General features: G+C 53.1%; 1 protein-coding gene across 1 annotated transcript; it reads left to right on the forward strand.

Moving 5' to 3' along the window:
- The first annotated feature begins 419 nt into the window (after positions 1-419).
- On the forward strand, positions 420-7,493 carry Th (tyrosine hydroxylase). Its single transcript, XM_059249688.1, has 13 exons — positions 420-509; positions 2,231-2,464; positions 3,428-3,602; positions 3,864-3,952; positions 4,080-4,147; positions 4,493-4,543; positions 4,930-5,075; positions 5,147-5,282; positions 5,442-5,511; positions 5,903-5,959; positions 6,108-6,203; positions 6,436-6,569; positions 7,334-7,493. The coding sequence occupies exons 1-13, from the start codon at positions 420-422 to the stop codon at positions 7,491-7,493; spliced, it is 1,506 nt and encodes a 501-aa protein (XP_059105671.1).
- Positions 7,494-12,188: the final 4,695 nt, after the last annotated feature.

Raw genomic sequence — 12,188 nt, forward strand, 5'->3', positions numbered from 1 at the left:
CACCAGGGGGCTTCTGGACCTACTTGTTCCCAGGGGCTATAGTTTTCACAACATGAGCCCTTGGGAATCCAGCATGACCCTTCCTGCGTGCCCTGGTTTGAGCAGAGGTCCTGTATCTGTCTCCTGCCCTGCAGAACACCAGTTAGTCCCTGTCCTCATGTCGTGCCTCGGGCTGAGGGTGATTCAGAGGCAGGTGCCTGTGACAGTGGATGCAATTAGATCTAATGGGACGGAGGCCTTTCTCGTCGCCCTCGCTCTATGCCCACCCCCGCCTCCCTCAGGCGCAGCAGGCGTGGAGAGGATGCGCAGGAGGTAGGAGGTGGGGGACCCAGAGGGGCTTTGACGTCAGCCTGGCCTTTAAGAGGCCGCCTGCCCGGCAAGGGCTGTGGAGACAGAACCCAGGACCACCAGGCTGCACTATGCCCACCCCCAGCGCCTCCTCGCCACAGCCCAAGGGCTTCAGAAGGGCCGTCTCGGAGCAGGATGCCAAGCAGGTTGAAGCCATCATGGTGAGAAGGGCATGCTGTCACCCAGGGGTATCTGGAGCAGCTTCTGCACCTGCTGGTGGGTGGATACCCCAGGCTTAGAGTCCACCCAGTGTCTGGAACCCAGGGTTGGAGTGGGTCTCTGTCCCATCCTGTCCCAGGGTTAGTTTGGGTCCTAGCCCTAGTAGATATTCCTGTACTTGGGTAAATAAATGCCTCTGCTGTGTCCTGCTGGACTCCGCGGGGACAGCCAGTGCCTGTCACCCTGTGCTATCCTTTCTGGGACTTCTGTGGGCTTCTGTGGGTCCTATTTCATGAAGTAGGGGGATAATTTCCCTTGGGTGGTCTTGGGAGAGAGCCCCATGATTCAGGTCCCCCTCCAGTAGCCCCCCACTTGTCTGCCCTCTTGGGGTTCTCTAGGCTTGCCTGTCACAGGGTGTGGGGTTCCTGCAGTGTACACTTCTGGGGAGACCTGGTCAGTAAATGGCTGGTCTGTCCTGTACAAAGCTAGAAGTGGTCCCTGGCTCTGGGGCAATTCCTGTGTCTCCTTTCACCTTTCCACTGCCCTGTTTCTGTGTTCCCTGTGTCAGGGAGCCCCAGGGATCACGGTGGAGGTGCTGCCAAGACATCGGACAGTCCCTTCTGCCAGCCTGGACACGAAAAGGGCTTTCAGATTTTCCTTGGAACCCCATATAGCCATTGCCGTGGCCCAACAGAGACCTTAATGAGACCATTAAGTGTGACCTTTAGAAATTTAATTTGCAGGCACTTCTCAAGAGGTGACAGCGGGGTCAAAGGGCCCCTCACACCTCTCAGCTGCACGGCTCTCCCCTCAGCTTCCTTGGGAACCGCCCAGTCACGTGTTTCTTTCCCAGGGAACCTGTGGCTCTGGATGTATTCACAGTGTCTTGCTGGAAGTCAGGAGGGGGCTCCAGAGGGGATGCTTCTCCCTATGACTGTGACATCCTCAAAGCCCGGGGTGGCTTATTATGTCAACTGAAGGACTCAGAACCTTTTGGGGAGCTTAGATCCCAGCTAAGAGTTCAGGCCCCTCCTCACTCAGGTCCAGGTAGTTCTGGGTGTTGGAGGATTGGGCACACTGGTTCACAGCTGTGGCAGACACACAGCCGGCAGAGGCCATACTGAGGTAACCATACTCAGACTTCGACAAGGTAGCCAGGAGGAGGTGGCAGGGTACAAACAGAAAAGAAATAGGGTAGCTGGAGACATTTTGTGGGGGTATTTCCAGGTGAGAGGACAGCACGCACAGCCACCTGCCGAAGAGCTAGCCCCATGCCTCTCTCAGGAAATTGGGAGGGGAGGGATGCTTGTTTAACTGAGTATATAGTATGCGCTCCCTGAATGAGCCACCCAAGCTATCCACTGCCTGGTGATGCCTGAGGCTCTGGGCTCTGTCTCCTCGGGGCTCTGGGTGCTGCCCACAGAAATCAGGAGAAACAGCCTGAGTCATAGTCCTCTATCACTAATCCAGTTACGTCTATGCCCAGGAGGCAGGTGACAGGGCACCTCTACTTTGGGAGATGGTGGCCAGGAGCCCTTGCCCTCCAGCTCTGCCATGGCTTTGACAACCTGCCCACCATCTGCAGTCAGAACACTGACTAGCGTGTTCTGTTCTCCATCCTCTCATGTCATCCCGTGGAGGGAGTGGCAGGGGACAGCTGGATCAGTGGTGGCACCCGCGTGGAGACACAGGCATCTCTCTGACCACCCCACCCCACCCCCAGTCCCCAAGGTTCATCGGGCGGCGGCAGAGTCTCATCGAGGACGCTCGGAAAGAGAGGGAGGCGGCAGCAGCTGCAGCGGCGGCAGCGGCAGCGGCAGTAGCCTCCTCGGAACCTGGGAACCCCCTGGAGGCTGTGGTATTTGAGGAGCAGGATGGGAAGGCTGTTCTCAACCTGCTCTTCTCCCTGAGGGGCACAAAACCCTCCTCACTGTCCCGGGCTGTGAAAGTATTTGAGGTGAGGCCTATGGGCTGCTGGCTTGGTGTGCCAGGGCAAGCACACATAAAACATGTAAGAATGGCTGTGTCCCTCTCCAGGGCAGAAATATGTCTGCTCAGGCCCACAAAGGCTAGGTCTCAGGGACTACTCTTCAGCTCCACTATCCAACCTCAGCTGCCTGACACCCACTGCCATGCATAGGGCCTCTTACCCACCTGCCCAAGGGCCTAACGAAGCCCTGATTGCATTACTGCTTTGGCGAATGACCTGCCCCCCTAGAAGAACTCGCAAATGACATTAAAGCCAGAATCCCTGTGAGCTCCCAGAGTTGACTCCATGGCCTAAGAGTTTTGTTGCTGGGCAACAGAAGGTGGAGGCGAAGTCAACCCTTGCCCACCAGTCCTGGGTATCCTAGTTGCTCTGTCTGGGCCTGAGCCTTGTGTCTTTGATATGGTAGAGTGCGGTCCAGGCCCTTGGGTGTGGCCAGTAAGCCAAATGAGACCATTACGGGGTGGGACCTCCCGTCAGCAGGGAAATTAGGGTATCTGGTATGACCTCCAGACAGACAAACAGGCCTGTCCATAAAGGAGGCAAAGACACAGCTGTGATGATTCCTGGATGGATGCATGAGACAAAACCCAATCTATGGGTGACACATTCCAAAATTCATAGGCGGGGACAAAAAACTGACCAGGCCTGCCTCCTCCATCTCCCTCTTTTCCATTATTCTGTCTCTCCATCCCTCCCCACCTGTCTGCATCTCTCTCTTCCTCTCTCCATCTCTTCTCCACCTCTCTCCATTGCTCCCCCATCTGTCTCTCTCAATCTCTCTGTTGCTCCCTTCCCGTCTTCTTGTTCTCCATTTTCTCTGCCTCTCTCCATCGGTCTTCATTTCTCTCCACTCTTTCCTCCCATCTGTCTCCATTGCTCCCTCCCTATCTGTCTCTCTCCTTCTCCCTCTTTCTGCTCTTGCTCCCAAAGACATTTGAAGCCAAAATCCACCACTTAGAGACCCGGCCTGCCCAGAAGCCACTGGCAGGAAGTCCCCACCTGGAGTACTTTGTGCGCTTCGAGGTGCCCAGTGGAGACCTGGCCGCCCTCCTCAGTTCTGTGCGTCGGGTGTCTGACGATGTGCGCAGTGCCAGAGAGGACAAGGGTGAGGATGCATTTCTGTCCCTGAGTGCTACTAATGATCTTGAGGCCTGGGGGGCAGAGCATCCTGCCAGGGGAGACCCTAAAGTGTCCACAGAGTGTTGGTGTCCCTCCATGCTGGCTTCACCCTTGCTCTGGTTCTTTTCATACATCCCAGCAACCTCTGCCCTGTAGGAGGTCCCTAGGGAAGGCTAGACTCAGGATGGCCAAAGCGAACCATGGGCCCATACTCACCTGGGCCCTTTTGTCTCTGTTGCCTGTGAAGTTCCCTGGTTCCCAAGGAAAGTGTCAGAATTGGACAAGTGTCACCACCTGGTCACCAAATTTGACCCTGACCTGGATCTGGACCACCCGGTGAGCCTGCTGTCCTGACTGCATCCCATAGCTGAGGCCTGTGGGGTGGGCACAGCTAAGGACTGACCCTGGTCTGGGGAGCAGGGAGAGCCCGGATTCCTCCTGATGTGTGTCCCTTGGCCATCAGGGCTTCTCTGACCAGGTGTACCGCCAGCGCCGGAAGCTGATTGCAGAGATTGCCTTCCAGTACAAGCAGTAAGGAGCCTGCGTGTGGGACAGAGTCCCCAGCCTGTAAAAAAGGGGAGGAGATGAGGGAGGAGGTGGCTGGTTTGCTGCCTCACAGCTTCACATGTCAGCTTGTCTGTCTCTTCTTTGGTGCTCTGTGTTGGGCACTGGCATTATTCCTAGTCACAGCTAAGGAGCCTGAGGCAGACAGGCTAAGCAGCAGGTTGGGGTCAGCATACCCCACCCAGTCCATTCTGTACTCCAAAGGCCTCTGAACAGCTGATGTAGCTTCAGGATAAGTGCCTCACCCCATCTTTCCCACTCTCTCTCTCTGAGATGGAGGGGGGCCCTATTGACCACCAATCCCCTCCACAGGGGCGAACCAATTCCCCATGTGGAGTACACTGCAGAGGAAATTGCTACCTGGTAAGACCCTGCTCACATGTGGCTGGGGCAGGACAGGGTTGGGCATGAGAAGGACCAGAGAGAGACACCCCCAAACTCCCTGTCTGTGAGGGCCACCTCTGGGAACACTGGTATAACAGGAGAGACTAAGGTCAGTCAGAGGAAGGCCATCTAGTGGCCCAGAATATCAGATCACCCAGAGATGTCCATTTTGGTCCCTTCCCAACTTCTGGGTTCCCTTCAGCCACACAAATGTCCTACCTATTAATGGAGGTCCACAGTTCAGGAGGCTGATGGAAGCAGCCAAAGCATCCATTATGTGTGCGGGGGGAAGGCTGTGAGCAGCTGGGGCGGTCATGGGGAGAGCCCCAACATCAGGCAAGTCCCTGAGACCCTGCGGCCTGCAGGAAAGAAGTCTATGGCACACTGAAGGGCCTCTATGCTACCCACGCCTGCCGGGAGCACCTAGAGGCTTTCCAGCTTCTGGAACGGTACTGCGGCTACCGAGAGGACAGCATCCCACAGCTGGAGGACGTGTCCCGCTTCTTGAAGGGTGCGGATGCAGAGGAAGTAGGGCAGGGAGGGGTACCCCCTCTGCCTACCCTGATGTGTGGCCCCTTGCAGAACGGACTGGCTTCCAGCTGCGACCCGTGGCCGGCCTCCTGTCTGCCCGTGATTTTCTGGCCAGCCTGGCCTTCCGTGTGTTTCAATGCACACAGTACATCCGCCATGCCTCCTCACCCATGCACTCACCTGAGCCGTGAGTATGCCACCTGGGGCACGGGGTCCTGAACTTGCGGCCCAGTAATATCTCTGCACAGTGAGGACAGAGGTGTGGAGGGGCCAAGGCCTCCTTGTCCCTGGGCAAGGACAGAGACCCTGTCCACTCCACTTTTCCTTCTCTCTTGGCCTCACACAGGGACTGCTGCCATGAGCTGTTGGGACATGTACCGATGTTGGCTGACCGCACATTTGCCCAGTTCTCCCAGGTGTGTCTAGGGCCTCAGGGCAGAAACCAGGGAGGTTTGATTGAACCAGAGATTCACAAGTTTCATTTGATGGGGCTCTCCTCTGGGGTAGACATTGCCCTTATGGGTCCACAAGACTTTCAGGCAACAAATGCTGAAATGGAGATAGTTCCTCCAACAGGAAGGGACTGGCTGGGAGTGCGGTCCCAGGGGAGAGAGTTCCATGGTTTGTGCTGCCACCTGCTGGTCATTCTGGGAACTGCAGGTCCTGGGCTCTTGGCTGTCTTGGCCGGTCTATGCAGTGTAGGTTCCAAGGGACCCCTGGAGAGGTAGCTGATACCCAGTGCCCTTGCTTCAAGTACAATGCCAGAGCAGAGTCTTTCCATACTTCAGCCTCCTTCTCTATCCACAGGACATTGGACTTGCCTCTCTGGGGGCCTCAGATGAAGAAATCGAGAAACTCTCTACGGTTGGTTTTCAGGGCCCTAGGCAGAGCTCAGACCTTCCTTTATGTTCCCAAGACCAGCCTTGCCTGTTGTGGGTGGTGGGCTATTATACCTAGAGGGGCTGTGCGTGGTGTCCGGTGATTTTAGGTGACTCTGCTGACTATCTGGCAGGTGTACTGGTTCACTGTGGAGTTCGGGCTGTGCAAACAGAACGGGGAGCTGAAGGCTTACGGTGCGGGACTGTTGTCCTCCTATGGAGAGCTTCTGGTGAGATTACCCTGCTCCCAGCCCTCAGCAAAGGAGACCGGGGGTCAGGGTGTGGAGGGCCCTGCTCCCGTCAAGAGAGTCTCCTTGGCCCAGGGCTGAGATTCAGCCTATTCTAGAGAACGTGTGCCCAGACCCCACTATACACTGGCCAAGAACCTTTGTGGGAGGAGGGAGGCCCACATCACTCAGTTTCCTTGAGCCCTTGGCTGTGATGCCCCTCCCCCCTCTCTAGCACTCCCTGTCAGAAGAGCCTGAGGTCCGGGCCTTTGACCCAGACGCGGCCGCTGTGCAGCCCTACCAAGACCAGACCTACCAGCCGGTGTACTTTGTGTCTGAGAGCTTCAGTGATGCCAAGGACAAGCTCAGGTGGGTGAGGCCTTGAGGAAGGAGCCTCATCCCACCTCACCTGTGCAAGCCAGACCTTGTCTCCTCTTGAGAGCTCATTTTGCCCCCTCAGCAACACCCCTATGTAACAAGTGTGCATGCTCCAAGAGGGAGCCTTGAAAGTCTGAGGAGAGGGAGACCAGCAGCACAGGGTCAAGGCAAGGGCAAAGGCAGGTCCAGGCCAGCCTTCCGGGACTCAGCGGAGCCTGTGTCTCTCATCCTCTGAGCACCACAGGCCCAAGTGGGATGGGGACAGAGAAGGGGGAAAAAGAGGCACCGTGATAGCTAACCTTGGGGGCAAAGATTACAGAGGGAGTGGGCAGTCCAAAGGCAGGGATCCAGTTACACAGGGGTCTGAAGAGGAGAGACTGGCAGGACGGTCCTCATCACGTCTCCAGGCCTGTTATACTGCACCTGGCATTTCCACACCAGTTTAAGGACTCTCTAGGACACATAGCCAAGGAAGGCTTCCTGAAGGAGGAGGCCTAGCTGGGGAATGGAGTGCTCTACAGAGGCCTGCCTGCAAGAGGTGCTGGGGCCTTTTCTTTTACTATGGCCTCTGAGGAGGCTTTAATCTCCTGAGTGTCTAGAATGGGCTTTGGGGGTGTGGGAGACGCAGAAAAACCATTTCCCCATGCTCCCAGAGGTCGCAGATCCTGTTGCAAGCCACCTGACTGCAGCTTGCTTTCTCATGCCCGTACCCAGTCTCCTGTGATTGAAAGATTCATGCCGGCTTCTCTCCCCAGGAACTATGCCTCCCGTATCCAGCGCCCATTCTCGGTGAAGTTTGACCCGTACACACTGGCTGTTGATGTTCTGGACAGTCCTCACACTATTCGGCGCTCCTTGGAGGGGGTCCAGGATGAGCTGCACACCTTGGTCCATGCACTGAATGCCATTAGCTAAATGCATAGGGTACCATCCACAGGTGCCAGGGGTCTTCCCTAAAGTCTCCAACCCCTTCCTCAACCTTCCCCAGCCCAGAGGCTTTCCCGTGTGTGCAGCTGGGCCATGGGTACTCCCAGAATCTGCTTGTGCCCTTTGAAGGGCTCCCCCAAGGAACCTCACTGCTTCTCAGCCCCATGTCTTACTACTGCATGCACTCCAGGGTGGTCCTGCTCGCCCTCTGCCCTTTGTGCTGTCCACCACCTGGTCATTATCTCAATAAAGGAAGGAAAGGTCTCAAGGAGTGCTCCTGGCCTCTGTGTCATGTAAAGATAGTTCTTGGTATTCATAGCTGCTCTAGCTTCACTTGGAGGTTTAGAAGGTTTCTTCTTCCCACTGCTCCCTTCCAATCCAGCCCCCTGGACACTCCTGACCAGGCAGAAGGTTCTGGCATCATCTCCCTGCCAATTCTGAGCTCCCAAACAGTACTCTCCCTGTGCCCAGGAGTCTCAGGCACCAAGGAAGTAGGCAGAGGAACAAAGGAGGCAGGCAAGACACAGCACCCATGGTGCCCTTCCTGCATCATATATGAGACCCAGGGGAAGGTTTATGTCCTGATGGAATTCTGAAAATGTCTTACACCTTGGGAATCACTGAGGAAGATCTTTGATTTATGTGAGACCCTGGGAAGCACCTTAAGTCCCAGTGAGACTTTGGAGAAGTTCTTGGGCTTCCGAGAGACCTTGGAAAAGCATTAGACTCCAAGCTGACCCTGGGGAAGGGCCTAGGCCCCAAAGAGCTCCTGGGAAGGTCTTAGGTCCCAGGAAAAACCTGGGTAAGGACTTAGTCCCCATTGAAACCTGTAGAAGACCTTACTTTATTATAGTAGGGGAGGTGTTAGGCCTTGGTGAGATCCTAAGGAAGGCTTTTATGCTGTTGAGACCCTGTCAAGGTCTTAGTTCCCAGTGAGGTCCTGGGTAAGGCCATAATCCAGTGAAGATCTGGGGGAAGATTATAGGCCACAGTGGGATCTTTGGCCACAGTGAGAGCCCAGGAAGTTCTTAGGTCCCAGTGAGATTCTGGCCTTTAGGTCAATTAAGATACTGGAGAAGGCAATAGGTTCATTGAGAATGTGGTGATGGCCTGAGGTCTCAGTGAGAATCTTACAAAGGCCTTTGGCCACAGTGAAAATCTGGGGAAAGCCTCAGGCCCCAGTAAAAAGATGAGAAAGGCCTTATGACTCAGTGAGAACCTGGGAAAGGCCTTAAGACCCATTTAGAATCTGGGAAAGACCATAAGACAGTAAGACTCAGTGGAAAAGCTTAAGACCCATTGAGAACCTGGAAAGATCTTAGGCCCTAGTGAGAACCTGGGAAAATTCCTTAGACCATAGTGAGAACATGGTAAGGTCTTATGGTCCGGTGAGAACCTGGCAAAAATCTTGGGCCACAGTGAAACCATAAGAATACTTTAGGCCACAGTGAAATCCTGGAAAATTCTTAGATACCCCCCCCCCCCCATGAAAATCTGGGAAAGACTTCATGCCACAGAGAGAATATTGGTAAAACCATAGACCCCAGTGAAAACCTCTGGAAGGCCTTAGACATCAGTAAGATCCTAAAGAGATTTAAGTCCTATGAGAACCTAGAAAAGCCTTAGGCCACAGTTAGAACCTGAGGAATGCCTTAGACCCCAGCTGTGGTTGAAGTATTGTGCACCACAATAAACTCATCTGGGGGTCAGAGAACAAAACAGCCACTTTATTAAACATAGAGGTCAGGCAGTGGTAGCACACACCTTTAATCCTAGCCTTCTGAAGGCAGAGATCCATCAGGATCTCTGTGAGTTCAAGGCCACACTGGAAACAGCCAGGCATGGTGACTCATGACTTTAATCCCAGGAAGTGATGTCAAGAAGCAGAAAGGTATATAAGGCGTGAGAACCAGTAACTAGAGACTTTTTAAGCTGTTAGGCTTTTAGCAGCAGTTCAGCTGAGATCAATTCGGATGAAGACTCAGAGGCTTCCAGTTTGAGGAAATAGGATCGACTGAGAAGTTGGCAAGGTGAGGTTAGCTGTGGCTTGTTCTGCTTCTCTGATCTTTTAGAATCACCCCAATATCTGGCTCCGGGTTTGTTTTTATTAATAAGATCATTTAAGATTCATGTTACACCCGGTTATAACCTAGGGAAGTCCTTAAGCCCCAGTGAGGCCTTAGACCCCAGTGAAACCCTGGGTTTGTCGTTAGGCCTCACTAAGAGTCTAGGGAAGACCTTAGGCTCCAGTGGGAACCTAGGAAAGCTATAGGCCCTGCGATGGTTTGAATAAGAATGGCCCCTATCAGCTCACAGAGTTGAATGCTTGATTATCAGGGAGGGGCATTGTTTGAAAGGATTAGGAGGTGTGGCCTTATTGGAGGAAGAGTGTCACTGGAGGTGGGCTTTGATGTTTTCAAAAGCCCAAGACAGGCCCAGTGACTCTTCCTGCTGCCTACAGATCCAGATGTAGAACTCTCAGTAGAACTCTTAGGTACCTCTCCAGTACCATGTCTGCCTGTGTGCTGCCATGCTCCCCACCACGATGAGAATGGATTAAACCTATGTGTTGCACAAATACTAAATGGTCTTATAATAAAAACCTGGAGCCAGATACTGGGGTAAATGCTGAAAGATCAGAGAAGTAAAGGAACAAGCCATAGCCACTTCTCACATTGCCAACTCCATGAATCCTTTGACTGAATGCCTCTGAGTTCTCAGCTGAAAGGGCCTAATTCCTGTCTCCTCCTACCTTATGTTTCTTTCCCTGCCCAGCCATATCACTTCCTAGTCTCAACCTTCCTAGTGCTGGAATTAAAGGCATGTGGCTCCCAAGTGCTGGAATTAAAGGTGTGTGTCACCGTTGCCTGGCTGGTTCTCTTTTAAATTGGATTAATTTCAGATAGTCCAGGGTGGCTTTGAACTCACAGAAATCCAAACGGATCTCTGCCTCCAGAGTGCTAGGATTAAAGGTGTGTGCCACCACTGGCTGACCTCTGTGGCTAACTCTGTGGCTGGCTCTTTTTTTGGATCTTCAGGCAAGCTTTATTTCTTAAATTACAAATATCACCACACCTAAGAAACTGTAAGCAAGCCCCAATTAAATGCTTTCCTTTATAAGATTTGGTGTGGTAATGGTGTCTCTTCACAGCAATAGAACACTGACTAAGATAGCCTTCATGATTATGCATTTGCTGCATACTCCATGCTGTAATCTCCATGGACAACCTTCCAAGTGTGGTAATATTCCCATTTTTACATCAGAGACCCATAGAAAATCTAGGTTATGCCCTTAGGACTCAGCTGGAACCTGGGGAAAGCCTTAGGACCCAGTGAGAAATGGAAGATCTAAGGCACCAGGAAGAATGTGGAAAAGGACTTATGATACAATGACAACCTAGGAAAAGCCTTCAGCCCCAATGAGAACCTGAGGAAGACTTTGGGCCTCAAAGAGAACTGGGGAAGCTTTTAGATCCCAGTGAGATTAAGCCTTAAGACTCAGTGTTACCCAGCGAAGGCCTTAGGCCCCCGTGAGAATGCGGGGAAGGTCTTCAACATGAATGGGATTTGGTGGACTGCTTTAGGTCCAGTGAGACTCAGGGTAAGCCTTACTTACTAATGATAAATGGGGAAGGCCTTAGAACACAGTGAGAACCTGGAGATGATATTGGGCCCCAGTGAGGACTTGGGGAAGACCTTAGACTCAAGGCCTTTCATCCCCAGTTAGATAACTGGAAAGCCATAGATACCACCGAGGAGAAGGCTGTCGGCTCCAGTGAGAACCTGAGAAAGGCTTAGAGCTTAGTAAGAATCTGGGGGAAAGCCTTAGTCCCTGGTAAAAAAAATCTGAGAAGGCCTTAGGCTCTATGGAAACCTGAGGAAGGCCTTAAGGCACCAATGAGAACCAGGGAAGGCCTTAAAACTAAGTGAGAACTTGGGGAAGGCCTCAAGCCCAGTGAGACCCTGAGAAGACCTTAAGGCCCAGTGAGACATTCCAGGGACAGCCTTAGGTCCCAGTGAGAAACTTGGAAAGACTTTGGCTACAGTAAGTACCTTGGGAAGGCCTTGGGCCCCAGTGAGTACCCAGGAAGACATTAATCCCCAGTGAAATTATGGGGAAGGTTTTAAGACACAGCCTTAGATCCTAGTAAGAACCTGGGAAGACCTTAGACCCAGTGAAAAACTAGGTAAGGTCTTAGGTGCTAATGAAAACTTGGGAAAGTCCTTAGGACCAAGTGAGAACATGGGAAGGTCTTAAGTCCCACTGAGAACCTGAAAAGGCCTGAGCTCCCAGTGAGGTCTGGGGAAAGCCTTAGAACCGAGTGAGACCATGGGGAAGGTTGTAGATCCCAGTGAGACTCTGAGAAGGCTTAGGCTCCAGTGATATTCTGGGCATTGCCCTAGACTCCAGTGAGTGCTTGGTTGAAGGCCCCAGCAAACACTTGGAAAGGTCTTGGTACTCAATGAGATCCTGGTGAAGCCCTTGACCACAAAGAGATCAGGGTGAAGACCTTTGACACAGTGAGAACCTGGAGAAAGCCTTAGGCCCCAGTGTGAATCTGGGAATGACCTTGTACCCTAATGAGCACTGGAGAAGACATTAGACCCTAATGAGATCCTGGAGAAGGGCTTAGGCCCTAGTGAGAATCTCAAGAAAGCCTTTGATTCAAATTAGAATTTTGG

This window comes from Peromyscus eremicus, chromosome 1 (assembly GCF_949786415.1).
Source record: "Peromyscus eremicus chromosome 1, PerEre_H2_v1, whole genome shotgun sequence".
Lineage (NCBI taxonomy): Eukaryota > Metazoa > Chordata > Mammalia > Rodentia > Cricetidae > Peromyscus > Peromyscus eremicus.

What these genes read in the sequence shown, in the direction of transcription:
- Th (XM_059249688.1), top strand. Translation starts at nt 420, where the DNA reads ATGCCCACCCCCAGCGCCTCCTCGCCACAGCCCAAGGGCTTCAGAAGG. An exon ending in CCCATGCACTCACCTGAGCC is followed by an intron (nt 5,283 to 5,441) that starts GTGAGTATGCCA and finishes GGCCTCACACAG; the next exon opens with GGACTGCTGCCATGAGCTGT. An exon ending in AAATCGAGAAACTCTCTACG is followed by an intron (nt 5,960 to 6,107) that starts GTTGGTTTTCAG and finishes ACTATCTGGCAG; the next exon opens with GTGTACTGGTTCACTGTGGA.